This window comes from Hippocampus zosterae, chromosome 13 (genome assembly GCF_025434085.1).
Source record: "Hippocampus zosterae strain Florida chromosome 13, ASM2543408v3, whole genome shotgun sequence".
Taxonomy (NCBI): domain Eukaryota; kingdom Metazoa; phylum Chordata; class Actinopteri; order Syngnathiformes; family Syngnathidae; genus Hippocampus; species Hippocampus zosterae.
The window spans coordinates 17,584,274-17,608,977 of record NC_067463.1 but is presented as its reverse complement, the minus strand read 5'-3'; the positions used below and the strand labels follow the sequence as shown (position 1 = coordinate 17,608,977).

General features: G+C 42.7%; 1 protein-coding gene across 9 annotated transcripts; it reads right to left on the bottom strand.

Moving 5' to 3' along the window:
• Positions 1-383: 383 nt before the first annotated feature.
• Positions 384-24,575, bottom strand: mafgb (v-maf avian musculoaponeurotic fibrosarcoma oncogene homolog Gb). Of its 9 annotated transcripts, XM_052083386.1 has the most exons (5): positions 24,449-24,575; positions 21,671-21,862; positions 16,872-16,982; positions 6,106-6,171; positions 384-4,984 (listed from the first exon to the last, which is right to left on the bottom strand). In XM_052083386.1, the coding sequence occupies exons 4-5, from the start codon at positions 6,139-6,141 to the stop codon at positions 4,505-4,507; spliced, it is 516 nt and encodes a 171-aa protein (XP_051939346.1). In that variant the 5' UTR covers positions 6,142-6,171; positions 16,872-16,982; positions 21,671-21,862; positions 24,449-24,575; the 3' UTR covers positions 384-4,504. The 9 variants fall into 9 exon arrangements, with proteins under 9 accessions (XP_051939346.1, XP_051939342.1, XP_051939348.1 ...); XM_052083382.1 differs by lacking the exon at positions 16,872-16,982 and having other exon boundaries at positions 24,449-24,573; XM_052083388.1 differs by lacking the exons at positions 21,671-21,862; positions 24,449-24,575 and adding an exon at positions 21,173-21,620.
• Between the last annotated feature and the right edge of the window lie 129 nt (positions 24,576-24,704).

Here is a 24,704-nt window from a genome sequence, read left to right as displayed (position 1 = left end):
TTTTGATTTAAACTACTCTCAGGGTTGCAATTTTATCTTTCACAATATTCTACTTCATGTGTTCGAGGATTACACTCACTGATCTACTGCTTTCTTACCGTGAACGGTAACATCATTCACTTTCAATCAACAGCTACTGTCGGCTACAACTCAATCGCCGGCACTCCAAATGCGCCTTTGCTCTTTCATCTGAAGTGTTTCCTTTGGTCCTTTGCTTTTAATTTTTTTTTTAAGGAATGACAGTGGGAGGGGCGGGGCTATATGGCGTCAAAATTGTTTAGCAAATCGAATTGGAAAAATATTTAATTTTACTCTGCTGCAATAACGATTCGAAGAGAGTTCAAACCTTTATTTTAAACCAAGTTTATTGGTCATATAGAAAATAAAGTAAACTGTTTATTGACAAACATACAGTATATACATCAATACATTAAAAGAACATTAGACGGATGATGAAACAATTAATTCCATAATTACCAATACCTTGCCATCATCACTTATGTATCTACAAAACAAAACAATAATTTAGTTGAAGATAAATACTTACAAAGACTGTCACATTTTCAGTATTTTCCCATAGAAAGAACAGTATAATTTATTACACCCCATACAGAAATACTGTAGTACAAAACACAATTTCTTATTACCAGACCTTTTCTGAACAAGCTGCATCATAGTCAAACAAACTCACTACTTCTCTATAACTTTATATCGACCATTATTTACTTTCAGACACAAAAATATCCCAGCTTTGATGTATAATTTGACCAAATGATCACCATTAGATAGGCATAGTTTGAAGGGCAAACACTCAACGATGGGATGAAAAAGAACTGCAAAAAATATGGAGACATGGATTGATGCCAGTGCACGGCCAACAGAAGCAAAACAAACATTAGGATTGATAGACACACCAAACAAACGATCAAAGGAATGTTTGGTTCTTTCACTCTCATTGATCAGCTTTGAGGGTGGGTGAAAAAGGCCTTTTCGTTTGGATGTGTGATTGACTACACAGGGAAATAAGTGTGTGACACCAATTGGCCCCGGCAGAATGATAAGAGGTTTTTGGTAAGCATTCATCAGATGTTTTCAACGATGCCACAGTTCATTCAGTCCGTAACGCATGAAAATTGCTCACTGTTATCATATTGGTCACTATTATCTATTTTTCTGTGTCATAAGATATTTATGAATATGATTCAGCAGTGGCCGTTTGATCTGATAATGAAACCTCTTTTCATTAGTCAGGTAAAACGTCTGCACAGGAAGCAGTAAAACATGCAAAGCTCATAAAATGTGTTACAGAAACCCTGTTTGATAATGACTAAAGGTGACCGTTTTCAGCTGACTTAATGTTTAGGTGAACTACATTCGAGACCAAGCGCACAGCTTCACACAGGAGGAAAAACACAGCGACAAGAAGCGCCGTCTTTCAAACTAAAATGGATAGAAAAATAGTGGATTTTTCCTGTCTATGCACATTAGTAATACAACGATATGCTGGCAAGTCACAACACATAATCCAGAGAGAAACAAATAAACGGCAAAAACATTTGATACCCAGTCACATATTGCTAAACACTGTGAATATAAAGTCTTTAACCTTGCCACATCACACTGAACCTGAACAATTTGACACAAGCCACAATAGCAGTACAGCTCCTGTGTGACAGGAGTTCTACTTATGCCTTACACAGTTTGCATATTAAAAGACAACTAAACACCATCTTGACACTGTTACACTCACAATGTATGGTTTTTATCCTGAAGGTTGAGACAGTGTGTTTGCCATTGACAGTTTCAGCAAAGCATTGTCCTCCTTTTTTCAAAACAGAACCGAGGACACCATATCAAACACAACGGTCAAAAACAGAATGAAGGCATTTAATAGGAGGCTCGAGACAGGGGGGGGAAACCCACACAATTACTAGGAAACAATACATTCAGAAAAAAACAACAACAACTTATAAAGGTTACGAAACGTGTGTTTATGTTCTGGGCCTTATTTGGTTCCAAATGAATACAATGTTCCCTCGCTACTTTGCAGTTCACTTATTGCGTATTCACTCGATCGCAGATTTTCATTTATGACCATAAATTCATCGATTGCAATCTAGCCTCACAATTTTGCAGGTTTTCTCTCTATTTTTCTTCATTCTAAATCAGACCAGTCAAAAAATGTCCACATTTTTTTTTTCGGGGAAATTTCTTTTACAGCTTTTTTAAAAAATCCTTGTTGTTGCTGTGTAAAGCACTTTGCACGACAACAACGAGGATTTAAAAGGTGCATTCATCCACCAGGACCTTTGGATACAATCTGAAGCATGATTCCGGTTAAGGTAAACCATTTTGAAAAAATAATAAGATTGTACATAGTCATTAGACAACGTTCCGTTGTCCTTTCCTGCTGCTTTCAGAGCATACTCCACTCACACATTTATTTATGAACGCAGCCTGCAGCTCTGTATTTATTCTTCATGTCGCATTTTTTTAAAGTTACAGTTATTAAGTGTAACGAGTGTTGGAGGGTGGGAACCACGTGTGTGTGTGGTAAACAAGGTGTTAACTGACTCCTTATAAATGGAAGACTGAATAAAAGAAACATCAAACATAAGATTAAAAATACCGACAGTAGAAGAAAATGGCTTTGCATCTGTCTTACTTTGAAGCATGTCAACCTTGCACACAGAGATTGGTCACTGTCTGCACTAACGAGAGCAGAACATAAGGCGGACATAGAGCGGCGGAATAAATAAATAAATAAAAAATAAAAAGAGCTTCATAAAAACCAAAAGGGCAGATTATGGCCAGATGCTATAACATGTTGAGATGGGCCTGGGCACGCTATATAACAAGCACGGTTACCAGCTGTGTCATCATCACTCGCCCTGGAATCAAACAAGGATCAAAGTTGTACCCATCAAATACAGTGAAAGTTACACAGTATAGTTTCCCCATCGCAACACACCACACAGTAGTTCACGGCTACACACACGTGCCTAGTCACTAGAGAAAGAACAAAGCTATTCAGTAGTTAAGCCACTTTTGGTACAATTGCAAAATAGATACTGTATATCAAACTGATTTTGTTACCTTATTTGTCACAGGTCAATACAAACAATGCAAAGCTAATTGTCTTTATAAAATTGGAGACACTACCGTACATGGACAATGATTAATTCTTTTTTTCCCCCTTTTTTTAAGAGAACACCACGTAAGATGACTTTTTTTTTGTAAAGCTCGTGTCAGTGACGCCCCATTAAAGTGGATGCACATTAAAAAAAGAGAGAGAGAGAGAGAGGGAGAGACAGAGAGAGAGAAATAATCATATCAGTTATTGGTTAAACTACTCTGAGATGGAGACTATACTGTTCACCGGTTTCATGTAGGTATCTTTCTAAAAAAATAAAAAAACTATTCAAATTAGTGAAATAAATCAATGAAATAAATTTGTAGATACAGCACATGTAAGTGCAAAATCACATCAATTGTATTATTACTACTATTATTATTACTAGTGGCTACTACAAGCTCATAGAACGATGCAGCGTTAATTTTGTCATAGACATCCAGACGACAGTTTATCCCATTGATCACAGGTACGGCCCAATTATTATAACATAATAATTATACGCTTCAGCTTTTCTTCTTCTCCAAACATTTCAATTAGCGGATGCAAGGCACTTGCCCTTCCAAACGTTTTCAAATGTATACTCTACTTGGAGAGAATCATACAGAAGATGTGTCAACATTTTTTTTTTTCACATTTAGTTTTCCCTTCTATTATATTTATGTTTCCACTAGGTTTTAAAGTCCGTCGTCTGCTGGCTACCGGTGTAGAAGTAGAAGCCAACAGGAACTGAACAAAAGGGAAGGGCAAATATGAATGAGAGGACTGTCAAAAAAAAAAAAAAACCTAAAGACAACTGACCAAACAGAACAAATACCAATGCAATCACGAATTTCACAGAATTCCTGATATTTAACAATTCACACACAGAGAATACAGTTTGAACCTCATGTGAATGACGACACGGTACAAAACAGTAAAAATACAGGTAACACAATTGCCTTTCAGATCTAGATTCCGTTGGACTGATGTGAAAAAGTTGCAGCTAGATGGGACTCATCTGCAGCCAATTAAACTTGCAGGTCGTATGAGATGGATGATCTATCAGATGATTCCGTCTCTCCATCCATCACAGAAATGTGCCATTACCTTCTGTTTGTTTAGCCACGGAATGGTGGAAACATCGGGTCCTCACGACTACAACAGCTCATTTGGGTGATCAACTTCAAATTGTCAGATCCTTTTGTTAGCAAGTACTGACCAAATACTCGGCTTCCGTCTCGCCCTTGACTGCGCTCGTGACCTGTGTCAAGTCAGTGTAGTGACACAGGCCACTGAGGCAATGAAGGAGGCGTGGCAAGCAGAGAAGAAGAAATTCTTGGACGCAGCTGAATTCCATCCTGACACACCTTTGTCAATCGAAAACCTCCCTCAAGACCGCGCATCTGTTTTGGACTTGACTATTGTAATGACGCTCGTCGCCGTTGCCGCCTTCCCGGGTATGAGTGGACCAATGACTGATGACGCCACCCCTCCTCCTCCCCCTCCAGCCCTGACTCCGACCCCCACGTTGGGGCTTCTTGCCACAGTCCTGGCAAAGGTCTGTAAGGCCTCGTACTTGGACCTGAGAGCGTCCAGCTCCAGGCGCATGGAAGCGTTCTCATTGGCCAGTTTGTCCACTTCCTGTTGCAGCTGGGCCTTTTGCTTCTCCAGCTCTTCCTTCTGGGTAACTCTCTTCACCCGACAGCTGGCGGCGTAGCCCCGATTCTTCAGGGTGCGCCGCCGCTGCTTCAGTTGCAGGATCTCCTCCTTGGTGAGCCCCCGGAGATGCTGGTTAAGCTCCCGCACTGACATGGTCACCAGCTCGTCATCTGTCAAGCTGGTGCCATTCTCCCCTGGCTCTCGCTTCACCTTCATCAAGTAAGAAGGAATCAAATCAAATACAGCTCTGTCAGTCAAATGCAACAAAGTGAGCGGGCTACTTGGAGCCGCGTGCATATCGCGGCTCGTCTTTTGCAGCCCCTGTGACATCCTAGTTTTTGGGGTGATTTATATATTTATTCTTAAAGTATGCAGCAGGGGTGTCCAAACTTTGTCATTTGAGGGCTGCATTCAGAAAAATGTAAGGAGGCCACTTTATTCATTACATTAATAAATAATTACATTTATAATTAATAATTACATTTATTAATTAATAATTACATTTATTCATTACATTCTGACATAACAGCTTTCTGTTTAAAAATGGCAATGGCAAATTGGGATTGTCCAAGATTTTTGGGGTGCCCCGCGGCCCCGTCCCCACTAGACTAGATCCACACCTGCAATGAAAAGTGGCCGAATGTCATTCAGAATTCAGAATTCAATTCAATTCCACATTCAGAACCAAAACAAAATCAAACTGCAGCGAGCCGACCATTTTTACAGCATTCTTTGAGGGTGATTCAACTGATATGTCCATAAATCGGACCTTCTAAAATTGAATTATCTTGATTCCCCAATCTTTTGTGGTGAATTTGTAGTATTATTTTAGTGATGAATAAAGCAGTTCCTTTGTATCTTTGCATATCTAGAAAACTGCACAGTATGTGAATCAATTTATTAGAAGAGGCGGCACCTATTTTTTGGACACTCTCCACCTCCTCCATCTTTTATTTCAACAAGCCTTGTGGGCCGTGTTAAGTGTCCTTTTTTTAATGCCGCAGGCCACTGAAAAATTGGCTCGGGCCATAGTTTGAACATCGCTGGTATACAGCGTAGTCTGAATTTAGAGTTGCGAGCATTCCTTGTGTTGCACGTTGTGCCGCAACGTGCGTTTTACTGGATATTCATGTCATGTAATGAAGAGAAGATGAAGCCAAGGAGGACCCCAGCTGCTGTGCAATGATGTCATATTATTTATGGCTATTGCCATGTTGCCTCAACGCTCAGCAATGTTCTATAAATTCCGGCCGAATCGGGGTTTACTGGATTCAAGCCGTACGGTGCAGAACCTGCCTAAACTGGACCACTTGGTGGATGTGCTCCCTCACCTTTAAGGCTTTATTTCCTTTGTTTGTCGTCGTCATGCCCCAGGAGCCTTGTTCTTCTGAACAGACCTGCACAAATGCAAAAAAAACATCATCAGTTATCCACCTTTCATAAAAGCAAGAGCCTGATCTAAAGACCTTCATAATTTTCACCAGTAAGTGTTGTTACTTGTGGATCACTACCCACCAGGTCAAGCACAGACAAACCAAATCCTATTGTATTCTCTCGAGGACTGTTGCTTGAATGTCAAACGTTGCACGTCAATATCAGGTTGTATGAGTGAAAGTGACACACAATATTTCTTAGAATTTCCCTGACTTCCTGTTTCTTGATCGTTACAGTGATAGTGCCCACTGCTTTTGTCAAGTTGAAGCGTTATTGGTTGGCTTCAGGCCAATCGCTAACAAGTCAACTGAGAGAAGAGGAAGTGATAGAATTTGTGGGAAGGACTCCAGGGGAAAGCCAACTGTTTCAGCCTTTTATACTTTCATACACATTACGTACACGCACGTCTTTAGCAGCACGCGAGAGAGCGGAGCTCCACTTGACGGGAAGACAAATATCGAACGGCAGAAACAAACACATGATGCATGTGTGTGGTTTACATGCAGTTGCTTAAACGTGGAAACAAAAAACAAAGGGCTGGAGATAGAACTCAACACAGGAGTGCAAAAGATGACATCAGTCCACCGGGTGCACATTTCCACAAGGGGATGCTTTGTGTTGGGCTGTGCAAGTCTGTCTCTCATCTCTCAGACCTCTATGTGTGTGTGTGTGTGTGTGTTTAAAAAGTGTCTCTTGTTGCTGCTCTGACCTAAGCGATCATCATGAGACTAGTCACGATGACTCAGCAGATTCCTCGCCTCACTCTCTCCTCCCATGCCGCGCAAATTTCATCTCGCTTCCGTCACTTTCTAGAGGTCCGCCTTTTGCTGTTTTTATCAACACAATCCAGTGCACACAACACTACCAAACATGTGGTAGTGTCATCAACACAGCTGCAGGTTTTGAGTAAAGCTTGAAAAAAAATGATTGGAAATCTTGCAGATAAGTTTTTTTGGGTGTCCTAAAAGTGTCACGCGTGTCATTTATTTCTATAAATCATTATCGTTAGAAATTTGGCCTGGAAACAACGAGCAGTTTACTTCCCCCACAGCGCACCTCATGGGTCTGCGAGGATGCTGCAGCTCCAATCGTTAAAAATAGCAGTAGAACAGAGAAAATGTACATTGTAAGCGCATACGTAATATAGCCAGCACATATTAACGACACAGAAACCACAACTGCGCTGCCGCTGCCACCATTACTTACGCCCATCGTAGTTTTAACTCTTTCCAACACATACACCTGCCACCAATATTATGACCACTGATAGAAATATTCTAATGTTTTGGTTACCTCATGAAACTACCTGAAAGAGGCAAAATATTGAACACACACTCAGGAGGATAAACTCAAGCTGTACAACACAGCAAAGTACAACCACAACACTAAAGAAATATCATGTCTCTCCGTGACGGTCAATCAAAACTGAGAATGAGTGTGTTTGAGAAAGGCATCATTTATGATATATCGGTTGCTCTCTGGAATTGTACTTGCAGCGATGCTCGGATGCATTGTACGCTGCCGCAGCTGGAGGTGCATCATCATCATCATAATCACACAATAGATGGATCAAAGACATGAAGACTCAGGGTGCCTTTGGGGGTGGGGGTGGTGAAAACAAGAGAGGCAAAAAAAAAAAAAAGAGGCGTTTTTACTGCCAGGCACAGGTTTATTTCCCCCGTGCCCAACCCCCAACCTCCATAACCCCCATCTAGATACAAACAAAAAGCATGCCAACACATTCCCCCACCACCGTGCTCGGGGGGGGGCACAATAATATCCACGCGTTCCACTACCAATACCCAAACGTAAAGATGCAGTCGAATTTCAAGCTGAACACAATGCAAGTAACGTCGAGGAAACTGGAAGCTGACTATCCATATTGTGTCTTGACATCAGTGATTGAATGAGCCACATAAAATGAGAAGTGGGACACAAATACATGAATGTCATGAAGCTATTAGCACAGGAAGGTCCCTATCGCCACAGCAATGAGGACCACGCCGTACTGGGAACGCCGTACATGGGAAATACGACTGGGTGCAAGCATTTGCTTAACTGCACAGAGAACTTGATGTCTCGGGGAAAGCGTTTGCTTGTGTTTATGTGTGTAAAGGATGCATTTTTTTCCATAACTACAGCATATTTTTAAATACAAAATATTATTTATTGAAGTATACTACATGTCGAAAAAATATTGCTCTTAGTTTTATGGGCATTTTTATCTCACAGGGAAGGAATCCACTTCAGCTTTTTGTGTAATCGCAACCAACACCAGCTTAACAGATACCATCTCCGGTCTGTAGGTGGCGTATGTTGTAAAGATGTCTGCAATGGCACAGGGTGATATCAGATGTTCTATGAAAGGTAATTATAGTGCGCCGCACCCAGCGCTAAACTGGGACATGATGTCATATAAGATACTGTATTAGAGCAAATATAGAAAAATAACTGTGCCTTGGGAGTTATTTTAAAAATATATTAAAGGGAAAGTCAAGTCAAACATTATCTTTACAATTCTGTTCTATGCCTCCCCCTTAGTTTAAACATGATGTTCTATTGCGTTCATGGAAAAGGAATTAAGCAGAAAAATCCACCTGCAAAAATTGTATCCATCTGAGTTAGAGGGCTGCCGTTTTACCTTGTACTGCTGCTTACACCCTGATTCCATTAATGCATCTAAGAATAACATGAGACACCTGTGTGATATAAAAGAAATAATTCACACATTTCAACCTATCATCCAACTAAATAGCAGAAAATATTTCAGAGCCTACTTACGATATAATTCCTACATGTGCCTTAATCTACTTTTAATGTTTGATTATAAACACAACAAGCTAATGAATTGCTTTAGCCATGTTGTTAGCTCAACCAAAATAACTTAAGCCTGAAGTTAGCCCATTTGCGCCAGGAATTACGTGGAAAACTTGAAGCTTACAATGAAAATCATCACAAGCCGATTATCGACAAACATTGAATGCTAGCAAATTAACAAGACTAGCTGCGATTTACCTGCCTCTTGAGATTAAGAGTATTCTTTCCTTCTAGTTTGTGGTCACATTTACCATTAATGCCATCTACAATTGTTCTTTCTGCTGGGTTGTACAGAAAGTATCTCCATATTTCTTTTCTTTGTTTCCGACCACCAAGCCCTTTTGTTGACACTGCCGCCATGGTCCATCAATGGAAAGCGTGTCTGTGTATGTGACCCCAGACGTGTTGTGTTGTTCCAGTGTGTGCATGTGCCCTGCGTGCGGGTCAGGTGGTGAGCGTGACCAAAGGATAGGTTGCAGCAGCATCGCTGATATTTTTTAAAGAGACATATTACATGCACAATAGGATGATATGACGTGCATTTTTAATGTCTGACAGACCACAGTTAGCCTCGTCCAGTCTTATCTCGTCAACAAAAAACTCACATGTCACGTCATATTTTAGTCATCAAAGAGCAATGTTTAGCTCGTCATCGTCTCATTAAAAAACGGGCACTAACTAAATCATTTTGTTATCATCATTGTTGACAAAAACAGCACTGCATTACACCACCTGCGCCGCAACTTAGACCAGCGGTGTCAAGTTGAGTGTACATTAAGCCACCACATTGACACTTACGCCGGGGCAGTGGAAAAGAAAACGGCCTCAGTTCACCAGAAAACCCAGCAATGTGCAACGCAGTCTGCCAGATTCACACTCTAAAGGAGGCCCGCTCCTGCAGGAAAATCAAGATATGCCAGTTTTTAGGCTCAGGTGCAGGTTTGCCGTCTACAAAAATAGAGCCCTTGGGGTAGAAATGCAAATAACAGATACATAGCCTTGCAAATATCCATCACAAGTACTGCACACAAAAAAGAAGCTCTATTTTTATTGACAAAAAAAAAAAAAGCTGCCCCGCAGCACAAAACTGTCTTGGACAGCAAAGGTCCTGTGTAAGTCACCCAGGTTAGAGATCACCTTCTGGGCAAAGGTATCGCCATTCATCTCGAGCTTGCCAGTGGCGTCCTTCCCAAAGTACATGTGGGGTGCTTGCGGTGCTGTGGTCAATGCCGCGACCATTCTCGCTACAACAGAGCTTTTCTGCTGTGCTAGGCTGTATTTTTATGTAGCCACAGAAAGAACGCTGACGACTCAAGAGCGGACCTGCTTATGGTTACTGCTAAAAGACAGCACACACACACACACACACATAGATGACATGCTGTAGAGATGGCTAAAACACAAGCAGAGATAAGACCATGAGCGTGAGGAGAAAAGCGGTAAGAGAGGAGGTGATGCTGGAGGAGGAGGACGGAAAGAATGCTGACGTCTCCAGAGCTGATTAGCACTACAGCAGAGACATCACACCCACAGCTGAGGAAAATGCTGAGTATGGAGAGAGGACGGGCTGGGGGGGTGCAAATGACAAGGGAGACAGAAAAGAACTTGAGCGGGCGGTGGGGGTGGGGGGTGGGGGGGGGACATAGGTGGAGATGGAGGGATGGGACAGCAAGGGAGGAGAGGAGGAGGAAGAGTGGGTGGGAGGGTGTTTGGGTGAAAATGCATCCTCAACACATTTGTAAGAGCTTAGCTGTTGGGCATGGAGGTGGGTGGAGGGAGGATAGAGAGAACACCAGTGAGGGCGGGCGGTGGGGGGTGCTGGGGGCGGGGCGGTATTGGGGTCGGGTAGAAAAGAACTGAGCTCAGCAACGACCATGGCTAAAAGCTCCAATTAGAAAAGTTCTGAAGCTGATCCAATGCAACGAAACAACTGCTAACCATCTGATCCACACATCCACACATAGTCCTGGACCGGGTGAACCAGTTTTCTTGCTAAACGGACGAAGATGAAACACTTTTCATGTAGTGCAGACTGAAAGCACCGTATCTGTGTTTGTACAGTAAATGTGTGTATACGTGTGTGTGTGTGTGTGTGTGTGTGCATGTGCGCGCGTGCCTATCTTCCTCAGACGGCAGCCTAATTAATCTTCTTTGAGAAAAACCTTTTGCGCCAGACCAATAACAACACAGAGAGGAATTTCTTAGAAAGCGACTTTCAGCTGGTGTTTGTGTCCCCGCCCACACACACACACACATACACGAATAAACCCGAGGGCGTGTGCGTGCGCGTGGATGCACGCAAGCACAAACAAGTCAACAACGAGAATGATTAAGAATAGCTTGTTAGAGTAATGCAGCGGCAAGTCTATATTTAGTGAGTAATCCCAGCATAACAACATGTTTAACTCTGCCGGCGAGGTGACCCGGCCATCACTGAAAGCAGGCGACAACAGTTAGTGGAGTAGGACACAATTACAATTCCTACAGCTCACCTTGCCGATGAAAAGAGGAAGCAAAACTTGGCCGTCATTGATCAGCAGTATGCGGGCAGCGAGTGTTGGTAAATAATTAACGTTGAGCTCTGTCAGGAGGCTAATTGAGACTTCGGAATCGTATCGGTGATAATGGCAACCTGTGAGAGAGTGAGTGGCCTCACCACAGAGATCATGGCAAGACCGAGGAGGCGAATACAAAGGAGTACACTTTCTCCGCATGTGTTAGAACGTGTGTGCAGAGTGTGAAATAAGCGTGATGAACTGGGGAGAGGAGCGGAAGCCATGGAGAACATATGGGGACAAAGAAGACTCTTGTCCCATCAATGACGAGATTAGGAAGACAAAGTAAACGGACAACAAAAAAACCTACAATTTTGTTTGAAAGCTCGCTTGAAGCTTGATTTCAGTTCAAACGTCCCATTCTGTCAAATATTCATTGAACAATTTGCTTATTAGAGTGATGTTCTCAAACGACTGCCACCTCGAAATGAAGTTGGGAACAGAGAAACAACATATTATGGTCAACGTTGTATTAATAACAAAAGAAATATCAAATAACTGACAGTTATTCATTCATTCATCTTCCGTACCGCTTGATCCTCACTAGGGTCGCGGGGGGTGCTGGAGCCTATCCCAGCTGACTCCGGGCAGTAGGCGGGGGACACCCTGAATCGGTTGCCAGCCAATCGCAGGGCACACGTAGACGAACAACCATCCACGCTCACACTCACACCGAGGGACAATTCAGAGTGTTCAATCAGCCTGCCATGCATATTTTTGGAATGTGGGAGGAAACCGGAGCACCCGGAGAAAACCCACGCAGGCCCGGGCAGAACATGCAAACTCCACACAGGGAGGCCGGAGCTGGAATCGAACCCGGTACCTCTGCACTGTGAAGCCCACGTGCTAACCACTGGACTACCGGGCCGCCAGTGTCGGTCAAAATTTAGATCAAAATTATCCATCAGTCTGTTTACTACAGCATTTGTCCTCCGCCCGGAGCTGTCACTCATGGTCGAGTATTTAGAGTGTCTAATTGAACCTTGGCGCTGTTGTATGGGGTTTTTATGCCCCTGGCAGGGACACCAAGGGCAAAAAGGTCCAAGAGGAAGAACCAGAAAAAGCCACAATGAGGACTTCGGTTTGCCTTGCTGCGATGCGGGTCACCAGGGCCATCCCTGCAGCCAGGTTCACTGGCGAGCGCCTGGTGGATTGGTCTTCTCTACACCCATGCGTCCCGAGCACAGCCCAAAAAGGTTGGGCTAAACCCTTGGCATGGGCTAAAAACCAGTTGGAGGGGCCCAGGGGCCAAGTTACATCCCTTTGTAACATTGAATTTAAAGGGAACGACGAGGGACGCTTCCATTGCTGGGAAACAAGCCTGCTCTGTTCACTCCCATATCATCACAAACCATTTTCTTCACATCTCTGAAAATACCAAAAGACTCCACCGATGTGCATAATTAGACCGCACTTTGTGCTCGACTTGCTCTGGGCATGAAAAAAGGGCCAATCGAGTTAGAGCGGGCCATATTCCTTGCCTTCAATGTTGAGGCGAGCTTGTAAGATAGTCAGGGGCTGTTATGGCAGCGATACCCAAAACTGTTGGTGAACACCCAATGAGGCATGCGATCAAATTCAAGGAGCCCTATTGGGCCTTTTTGGGCTGTGGCTCTCAGGAGGCAGGTGATTGGTACTGGCAAGACAAGCAGAAAGCATTTTCTTGGCCGCTGAGTCAAAATCTTGGCCTTGGGGGCGTGTTTGGTGAGAAAAATGTACTTGTGTCGTCTCAAAATTTAGGGGCGAAATGCTATTCATGGCAGTCTAGAGCCCGGAAGGAATAAGACCGGTGGCTTGTGCGCTAGACACACGCTCCAGTCCATAAGCAAACACAGTGCTGCTCAGCTTCTGAAGAGCCATGGCTCCTTGTGGTTCAAACGCGACATCAGGCACTTTAGCTCTTCAGATGGAGTCAAAGCAATAACAATTGCCATGATTACAGTTTTTACATTGTTGCGCTGCTGGACTTGTCTATCTTGTAAATGTCCTCAAAATTAGATCAACTATATTTAAAATGATGTTTCATACTAGACACATTTTTAAAATGTTCTTGTTTGTTTTGCATTTTTCCCCTTTACTGTATCAAATGTGAGGCAATAGTCTTAAACCAAGTTACGTACCAAATCCCTGAAGTATAGCTAAAAACTGTGAAGTGGCCCGCCATGAAAACAAGTCTGACACCCTTGATTTAGTCTTAAATGAACCAAACAAGCGTGTTTTGGGAATCTGGGAAGGCTGATGTGTTAACCACTAGATCACCGAGCTGCCCCTTAGTTAAAATCTGTGACAGTAACAAGTGCACATTATATCTCCACCTAGCTTATGATTGAATTGACAGTGTGCTAATTGCATTCATGCGTCAGCAAATTTTAGCTAGCACTTTGTGACAACATTGCATTAAATGCAACTTTTCTGGCTTTTTGTGGCACATTTCAAGTCCTTCTTATCTTGTATGTAAGGTGGCATACAGTTTATCAACAATGACTAGCACAAAGAACGTTGGCGAGAAGGTCCATGCCTTAGTTGGGCACTAATTTATGTGTTTAAGCTGTCCAGACTAACCAAACATGGTTGCCTCTAACGTGACCTCAGTGAGTTTGGTATTAAATTAGATAGTAAGTGAATTACTTGAATTGTACGTGAGGAGGATTACGTAAATTCTACATAAGCTGCATCCATTCGTGTTCTCTGCCCCTTGTCCTCATTAGGGTCACCGGTGAGCTGGAGCTTAACCAAGACAACTTTGAGCGAGAAGCAGGGTTCACCCTGGACAGGTTTTCAGTCGCAAGTCAACGCATTGCTGTGTGTGGCAAATGTTTTCTCACGCTGTCATCGGCATTACGGCCAACCTACAGGACAAGAGTGGTACATTATTGCCTCACACCTCAAGCGTAAACGGGACACATTTGGATTGTCTGGTTTTGGGACAGGTCTGTATTCTGCTAGCCAGTGAATGTCCAGAAATCTCGGAAGAATCGGTTCCTCGAGACTTTAAACTGGGTTATCTACATGTGGAAGATGTGTGTATAAGCCAATGATTGTGCACAGTGAGTTATTAAAAGTGAGGGAAAAGTCCTGGCGTCAACACGTTTTTTCCCATTGCAGGTAGTAAGTCGGAGTGTGATGACTTTTTTTTCCCCAACACAAGCAAAAAAAATTGCATCGTCAGACTGTTGAGCCCTGGCTCTGCAGTTTTTTTATTTATTTATTTTTTGTTGTGGGGGGTGGGGGGGGCATCCTGGTTCTCATTTAGTATTGTACAAATAGAGAGGCCACAAGTAAAACCATGTCAGGTGCCATTCGTCCACGATTATGTGCATCCAAACAAAAACAATTCACTACAGCAATGCAGTAACATCACCAGAAATCTGACAATAACATTTCACAATCTTAGCCCAAAAGGTATACTGCATGGAGAACAGTAGAGTATTCTGCCGATCCCAATTGTCACTCTTTTGGGATTCCAAGGACAAATGTAATATTTTCTCCTTGCTCCATATAGTAAGCTATATGTATGTTGTCCATTCTTCTTGCATACAGCAAGTTAAAGGATGCTGGCTTGTGACAATAAAATCAAAAACTGCCTACTCAGATTGCATGAAGTCGGGTAAGCTTATGCGCGCACTCATTTGTGCAATTATGACATCCTATTATTACACTGCTTTAGAACAGAATTCCCAGTAGAGATGTGAAGTGCATCTGTCACTCTGTGCTCTCTGTTGACAAGTGTGCACACGGTTCTGAAATAGAGCACACGCTCATTTCAGAAAGCATACACACGAGCGTCGAGTTTGTAGCTGGCCTTGAGAGCCCTGAGCTTCATGGTCATCGAGAAGCTATGGTTCTAGTGAAGTCCTTTGCATGTCGCAATGGATTACAAAAAAAATAAAAATAAAATAAATAAAAAATCCGGCGCCCATCCAATTTCTATATCACTTTTCTCTTATTGTGGCGGGGATACTGGACTGGTTGCCAGTCAATTGCAAGGCACATATGGACCATTATTTCACTACGCTGCTCTACTCAAATCGATTACTGTACTATATAATAAGAAATACTTGATTTGAGTCATTTTAATGATTAGGCATGTGAAGTTTGGTGTGTGTCGCCCATTAAGTTCAATTACATCATAATTGTTAAGATGATACTAGCAGAGAACGGTACAAGTTGACCAATTATATTTGTTGCTTATAATAAGACCGTTTTCCACAGAAGGTAGCTGCTAAGGTAAACTATGCACAAAACTTTGCATCTCCTTACTTTTGTTTTGCAATTGGGCCTTGGCTGGATCAGCCATTGTACAGTATTTATTTATTTATTTATTTATTTATTTATTTATTTGTTTTTGAAACAAGTGACACCAAGAGATGTCAATGCCAAAATGAGCTATTCACATGTATTCCCATCCAACAAGATGCAACAACATTTACGAACCACAAAATCCAAAATGTCTTTGCAACAATTAAGAATGTGTTTTGGTGCAAGCTTATATCTGCTTCCCACAAAACCCGCAGGACCTACTGGGAAACGTAAAGACGATGATGCTTCATGTGATGCGCGTGTTTATCTTTTCTTCACCCGCTAAACTCGATACCGTGTGTGTCCACACGTTTCCAAATCAGTACGGTTCATGAATTCCAACGGCAATTCTGGTATCGTCACACTGCAGTCAGAAATGCGCAAGATGATGCAACTGGAAGAAAACCGCTCATCCAGATTCTCTGGTGACCAACACCTTGCATCTCAAATGCTGCGCGCCATTCCTAAGACTTCAACATGGCACGAAAAACAAACTCACAATGTGGTTTTGAGCACTTTAGTGTGCGAACAAGGTGTCATCTCATCAAAGAGCTCTATCTAGAGTGAGCGCTGGAGCCCTTGGAAGGGAAACATTAGAGGCAGAGGGCATAAATCGTGTAATTACTGATAAATACGAGCTGCTTTGTCCTGTCGGTGCTTGAATCGGCCACAATCATTTCAGCACTGACGGCTGGATCACGAAAACGAGTGTCATAAACTCAAACTAAACCACCATTCCATTTTCCAATTCGCTTTAGTTCATGTTGAATTTGACTTTTTTTTCCCCCCCCTCAAACATTGTTGTCTCTTCAGGGAGGTAAACACCTTTAGACACTTTGGAGTTTGGGCGAATTTAACACACGCAGTAAGCAGAAGCAACATACACTGATTTAAAAAAGAATTCCGTGGAGCCTAGAGATGATTATGCACGAGATCTGCTTACACCATATTTCATCATTACCACTGAGGAGGGAAAAAAAAAAACACTCAACTATTGATCTGCCCAACTGCTTCCCCCTCACATACTCCCTGTGCTTCTTCTGTCTTACATTCTTCTTCTTTTGTTTCCACTTCACTCACAGTAGACCTTTCCGAAATCGAGCCTATAGAAGCAAAATAAATAAATAAGGATCCCCAACACACACATGCAACCATTAAAATTGGCCAATGCACTCATCGAAGGTGAACACGACGTTCGGAGAAATTTATTCTGGCGACTCTGCGATATACTCGATCTACTTTGTCCCACTACTTTTTTCCTGGAATACAGGAGAGCGGACGGATCAAAACTGAAAAAAAAAAATATTTTAAAACAAACATTGTTGCAGCTCCATATCAGCAAGAAGAAAAAGAACATATAAGATGAGAAATGTAAAGAAAGTGAAGGGAAGTCAAATGCTGGCCAATATTTCCATGACCGAAGAGTCACATTCATTTCTATGTTTGTTCCGGTTTGTTCCTAGCGATCAACAGTAAATACACAGCTTGGTTTCCCATCAAACACCTAATACATGTGCCACACTTTTGAGGTGCGAGAATCCTATTAAAAGGTATGAAGTAGTTTCCTCTCCACACAGTTACCGTGAAATCCATTGGTTTGTACTATTTCAGCAGGGCAGACATGACGTACAAACTGTCATGATCCTGTTCTGTGCGTATCGTCAGCAGGTGGCAGAGGAGGGCCTTCCCTCCAGCGTGCCCACCTGCTGCCATCTGGTCATCATGTTAGCCAAATCAGACTGCCAAAATGCCACGTCTCTGTCGGATTATTGAACTTGTTACTGTTCTTCAAGTGTTGCTTTCTAGACCTCTCGAATTATTCAGTTCGTTCCCAAACTGTGTCATAAACATGGCAACACTTGTTTCCACATGGTTGATTTCCATTCACTTTTGACAAAAAAAAAATTCAAAATGCTATAAATTTGTTAATTCATTCATTCATTCATTCATCTTCCGAGCCGCTTGATCCTCACTAGGGTCGCGGGGGGTGCTGGAGCCTATACCAGCTGTCTTCGGGCAGTAGGCGGGGGACACCCTGAATCGGTTGCCAGCCAATTGCAGGGCACACAGAAACGAACAACCATTCGCACTCACACTCACACCTAGGGACAATTCAGAGTGTTCAATCAGGCTGCCACGCATGTTTTTGGAATGTGGGAGGAAACTGGAGCACCCGGAGAAAACCCACGCAGGCCCGGGGAGAACATGCAAACTCCACACAGGGAGGCCGGAGCTGGAATCGAACCCGGTACCACTGCACTGTGAAGCCGACGTGCTAACCACTGGACTACCGGGCCGCCCAATTTGTTAATATCGTAAAAATACATACTTGGACCATCTGAAGACAAAAACAATGACCTTCATTTTTAACATTCAAAACAATCAGTGCGCTTGCTCTGGCCTTGCCTGAAGAGGCAACAAAAGTGGAATCACAACTTTTGAGGCTGTGATCACACAAAAACAAACCGAGGACCAACTGTCATGTGTCTCATGTCACGTGAGCTTTGTAATTCATAGTTGGGCTTCAGCCCATGAGATGTGTTTTGCTTTTGCTATTTGTGTGCGTTTTTCTTTTTTTTTTTGGGGGGGGGGGGTAGGTAGCACCTCCACCACAGAAGTGCACCAGTAATCCTAAAGAAAAAGTATGCTGATGACCTCACAACCTGAAACAAAACTTATTTCTCAAAGTGGAACATGGGTCCGTAGTTTACTCTATTCAATGTTTTCAACTGTTATTTTATTGTGTTTATCTATGTAATATCATTTTTTTCCCCGCATTTATTTTGCTCATCTGAGACAAAATATCCACGGCTCTGGCAGGTTTTTTTAAAACCCAAATTAATAATAAACCAGATGAGACTCAGGGTAAATAACCATGATGCTAGTAGGCTTAATGATATACAGTAATTAGTATCTCACTTTCTCTCAATTATGTAATTCAGCCCCAGTCCTCAACACCGCTACAATAACTTTATCGTAGGTCTATGAATAATTAGTACTGAATAGAATTAGCCAAAATACAGGTCCTTAAAATCACATTTTGGTCCAGGCCCCATGGTCAGTTTGTAGATGTCTCTTACACACAAAGTCACTTAGTATCTAAGTGCATTTCCTGCTTACTCTGTTCACCCTCGCGCACACACACACACACACAAACACACCCACACACCGGAGCAAGCGCACAAGTCAAAGAAACTCGCTGTGGTAAGTAACAAGTGAAAACGCCATCTGTCAAGCGAGGGAGCATTTGCTTTGCCTCAGCATTTTCAGGGGAATGCCTTGAAGACAAAAAGGTCCTTGTTCTCAATCTCTTCGCAAATCCTATCTCTCATTCTTCCTTCATCCCCCTTGCTCCACGCGCCTTTGCCGCCGCTCCGCCACCATCAGCAAAGTTGCACACATAAGCATTGGTCAGCGTTCAATTACTGTGAACACCAGGGAAGGATGGGGAAAGTACTTGACAGAGAAATGCACTTCAAGCACTGATTAAATACTGATACCAAGTATAAAAAGCTTAGCCCCTAGTTTGTGCGTGTGCGCCTGTGCGTTGTGTGTATGAGTGAGTTGGGGGGGGGGGGGGGGGGCTTTTCTATCCAATACTGATGCAACTATTTCATCATTATGACCCTCTATTACAGTACTTGCCAACTTGCTTACTACATACTTTTGATACACTCCGCAGAGTGCTGACTCGAACTAAAGCTGCTGATTTGGAATCATTAGGGGGTGAAGTTTCAGTTTTCTTGGGTCCACAGAGCTTCCCTATTACTCTTGAGTTGCAATGCGCATAGGTTGCAACCAGTCAGCAGGTAATGGAATAATAAGGCAATGAGGAGGAGAGTGCCTCCGCTTGCAACAACCAAGAGATAATCGCTTTATATTTCTAGTTATTTCATTCTTCATTTAGATACAGTGTATAACTAGCCAGGCTGGGTCAATGAACTCCATTAGCCATCCATCCATTTCCAAGAATGGTTATCCGTTTCAGGGTCACAGAGAGCTATGCCAGATGACTTTGAGAGAAAGGCAGACTACAACCTGGACTGGTCATCAGGCAGTCCCGGGACACGAATAGCGGCAGACGATTATTCACACTCACATCACGCCACCACTGGGTGGGAATTGAATCCAATTGACAGTAGCGGGAGGATACCACTAACCCATCAGTAACGTGAGCTTTTTCATATGATGTTTAATAGGACAGGCACGGCTACACATGGAAGCTTGTGGGAAACTATTTCACTTAATGCAGTGGTTCTGAAACATTTTACACCAAACACAACATCAAAAATGAATTAGCACCAACAAGAGCTGCAACATTATCATGGACATTAAAAGACTTTGGCGTGCTTGGCCCAAGTGTTACTACTATTAAGAATTTCATACGATTGCTAGGCATTGTAACGTGATGCACATTTTGAGGATTAATATTGCACAAAATTGCACTGAAATAATGACGACATTGAAATGTAGTGCACATAAACGTGAATTCAAAAAAGGTATCTTAATAAATGTTGAAAAAAAAACATCTTCAAGATTGAATGCTAATTTATTGTACTTCAATGTTAAACATAACTGAACATGATTTAACACGTATAACGTATGAGACCACTACCACACTTTGAGAATCACGCACTATTTGAATTGATTTACTCCAAAAATAATGAGGTCAGCCCTATCACCACATCCCATGATAGTCAAGTCGTGCCCCCCCCCCAAAAAAAAAAAATCAAACGTAAAACATGCACCTTAATGGCTCCACAAAGGTCGGTAAACACCGACATTAAATCACTCATACTTCTGAATGTCGCTTGCCGCAAATAAGCCTCACAGTCCTCACGGCGATGGGCGGGCGCACTTGTTTGCGAGCCCCCCCCAATCGAAGGCGAGCGCTTTCCCCTAGCTTAGACCTTTGTCCGCCCGCCTCCCGCCGGTGCCATGTTGCCATGGCTCCTCGGTACCTCTCCGCGAACCTTCATTAAATCACCAATCGGTGTCAGAAGGCGCGAACCGAACCGAACGAGACAAGGAGAGGTGTCGCCACTGCGTTTCGTTCAACATTCCTCCGGGTGGGAGAAAAGGCCCGTCGGGGGGCACAAAGCAAATGTCAAAACAACACGGGCGCGCGCACACACACAGACACAATTCAGCGAGCGCCGCTCCATGGCTCTCTCAAGCTAATCGCCGACAGACTGCGTTCGCTTCCGCCACGGATTGAATTCAAAGTGTCAAACCGAGCAGGAGGAGGGTAGGATACAAAACAGCTGAGCGTGTGCGACTGCATGTCGTGTACCTGCGAACGAGCGCTGGCCACGCAGCCGCTTTCAGCACCTCCGCGCGGGGACAGTCGGCGAGGCGAGGCGAGTTACTCGCTCTCCGTCTTCCGACTCGTTACTTAGCACATTCCCCGACTTTCCCACTTGGAGGCTGCGACACACGCCTAATGGCGAGCAGACAGGCGACACTTCCGCCGACCTTTGCTGTCAACGTGCCCTAGCTCGCCCCTCTCATTCCGACACATGGCTTCTTCTTTCCAAGGTTGCCCGTCACCTCGTGCACATCGCGCTCCCCCCTTTGTCCGTATTGTGGAATCACCGTTCAGACCCGCTCGCTCGGTCCCGACTGGACGACGAGCGGGCGGCCAGCCGGCTCGTGATGATTCAGCGCTTCTACGGGGGCGGGGTGGCTTTTAAAACAACAGCTCGACGCCGTGCGCACTCAGCGAAACAAGGCCACTTTTATTCAGCACTTTGTGGAGATTTCAAGTTGGGATTTTGGACTGCTGACTCACCAGAAGTGGAAACCGGACCGGCGCCGTCCGTCCGCCCCCGACCTTCGATGGCCGCGGCGTTGGCCGACGGTTGGAGGTGCTCAAGTGGTTGCGGGGCGAGAAGGACGGAGCAACGTCTGGCGCCTCTCCTTCGCTTGACGCCTTGTGGCACCGTCTGTGTGCTCTATCCACTCCTTCCTCGCTTGTTTCGGTCTGGCACAGGCGAGAGACGTCAAATGATGTTTGGATCACATGGTTTCATTCATGAAGGCGCTACGTAACCCGCATTTATTTAAAGAGACACGGCCCACTACTACGAACCACAACAACGCTCGAGTCGCAAGTGGAGGATTAAGTGGAGGATTTCGTTTCTGGAAATTCGGTTGCCGACACTGCTGCCCATCATCTCACAGCTGATGACTTTTTCGAAAAGAAAAGTCTAAATTCAGTCATGCAAAGTATCCGAACAAACACAGTAACTAGATTTTTTTTTAGGTTGTGACCTGTTTTGCATTTTCATATTTTTCATATTTTCATATACTATATATATATATATATATATATATATATATAGATATATAGTATGTATATTTGAAGCTTATAACTGTTTTGTAAAGCGCTTTGTTACAGCTGCCGCTGTTGTGAAAGCGCTATATAAATCAGCATGTATTGTATTGTATTGTATTGTATTATATTTTAAATAACAAAAGGACATTTTATATATATATATATATATATATAAAGGGCATTATATATATATATATATATAAATGTCCTTTTGTTATTTTCATATACTATATATCTATATATATACTGTATATATATAGATATATAGTATATGAAAAATATGAAAATGCAAAACAGGTCACAACCTAAAAAAAATCTAGTTACTGTGTTTGTTCAGATACTTTGCATGACTGAATTTAGATTTTATATATATATATATATATATATATATATATATATATATATATGTCCTTTTGTTATTTAAAATATAAGCTTCAAATATCAATATATAAATATAATATATATATATAATATATATATCTATATATATTATATATAGATATATATATATATAAAATGTCCTTTTGTTATTTAAAATATAAGCTTAAAATATCGGGAAAAATGCAATACAGGTCACAACCTTAAAAAAAATCTAGTTACTGTGTTTGTTCGGATACTTTACATGACTGAACTTAGATGACTTTTCTTTTCGAAAAAGTCGGCAGCTGTGAGATGATCTCTATCTATATATATATAGATAGATAGAGAGAGGGGAGGCTGAGGGGGGGTCTAGTGGCTAGCACGTCGACATCACAATGTAGAGGTACCGGCTTCAATTCCAGCTCCGGCCTCCCTGTATGGAGTTTGCATGTTCTCCCCGGTCCTGTGTGGGTTTTCTCCGGGTATTCCAGTTCAGGGTGTACCCCGCCTACTGCCCGAAGATGGCTGGGATAGGCTCCAGCACACCCCCACCCCCGCGACCCTTGGGAGGATAAGCGGATCACAAAATGGATGGATGGATATATATATAGAGAGAGAGAGAGAGAGAGAGAGAAAGAGAGAGAGAGAGAGAGAGATTAGGTCAATTTGGGGGTAAAATAAGTTGAACTCTTGCTTGGATGAAGCTTACTTTCAAATCAAATACGCATTATGTCTGAGTCCTCCTCATATTCGTGATCTTAAAGCCAAACTGAAATTATTCGCCTGCAGCCAACCAAAAATCGCACCATCATATGAATCATTTATCACGTGTAGAGTGTGCACTCATTTGTCAATTTGAATTAAAAACAAGCACTTCACTCAACAATGTCAAACCTATATTTGCAAAATAAAAGCCAACTAAATGATATTTTTGCCTTGGTGAATGCACTTTTTGCTTCTGAAGCGCAGTATACAGCATCGGCACATAAAGGCAACTGATGCCTTTATGTGCCGATGCCGCGACCATTGTTTGTTTTTAATAGATATGTTCTGTTTTCTTCAGAAACATTGTTTTCCTCTGATTTATTCACTGTTTGTTTGCCCACTGTTACAAGGTCAACACGATCATCCAATTTAGAATTACTTTTGAAAAACAAAGTGACTCATTTAAATTCAATTCTCATGATTTATTTTCCAAAGTCACGAAGAGCCACGGCAGATGGATCAAGAGCTGCATGTGCGGTTCTGGAACTGTGTGTTGTAAATCCCTGATCTAAATTGTCAAGAGGCATCCATGTGTTTGCTGTTAATGATTGTGTGTCTACTGTATGTGCTCTGTGATTGTGTTGCAACCAGTCCAGTGCGTAAGCCTGCCTCTCGCTCTGACTCAGCTGGGTTAGCCTGCAGCTCATCATTGACTCTAACGAGGATAAGTGTTATCGATAATGCATTGAGAAATCGTCAAGGACTGTCTTGAAAGCTACGAAGAAATGATTCATGATGTGTGTGGAAACTGTAGGGGCTCCTGCTTTTTTTTTTTTTGTTTGTTTGGTTTAGTTTTTGTTTCAAGTGACAGCTGCGCCAAACTGATACTATATCAGCCCGCATTTCACAGTATGGCAAAGCAAACACATGTTCAGAACACCTCTTATCACACTTGTCTCAGTTGTTCATTTTAATGTGAGAGGTGTTCGATGTTCTGTCTTTTTTTTTCTCCACTTTTTTTGTTGTTGGATGGTTGAAAAAGTGCTTCATTGAATTCACTCATGTTAGTGTCTGGCATCCTCATCCTTGATATGCAAACAAGCATGCACCCGCAAAGGTCAGTGATTAAATTGATTGGATGCAGATGACAGGTAGCATCTGGCTTACCTGTGCATAGAAAGCTCACTGTGGTTGCGGTATGCACAAACCAAATCCCCAGTCGACACGATCCACTAAATGTTGTCTGCCACGATATTGATGTTCTACTTCTGGTGTTGAAAAGACGGACAAAAAGAAAGTCTTTCAAAGGGTGCCCGACATACACAAAGTAACAGGATTCTAACAATGAGACTCGAACGAACGTATCTGGGGGAATGTTTAATCTTGGCAGCGGTGACAAGCATGTAATTATCTTTGAGCATTA

What these genes read in the sequence shown, in the direction of transcription:
- mafgb (XM_052083380.1), bottom strand. Translation starts at nt 20,827, where the DNA reads ATGGCAACATGGCACCGGCGGGAGGCGGGCGGACAAAGGTCTAAGCTA. An exon ending in GCGGCAAGCGACATTCAGAA is followed by an intron (nt 6,172 to 20,677) that starts GTATGAGTGATT and finishes GCATTTGTGCAG; the next exon opens with GTCTGTTCAGAAGAACAAGG. An exon ending in AAGGAAATAAAGCCTTAAAG is followed by an intron (nt 4,985 to 6,105) that starts GTGAGGGAGCAC and finishes TACTTGATGAAG; the next exon opens with GTGAAGCGAGAGCCAGGGGA.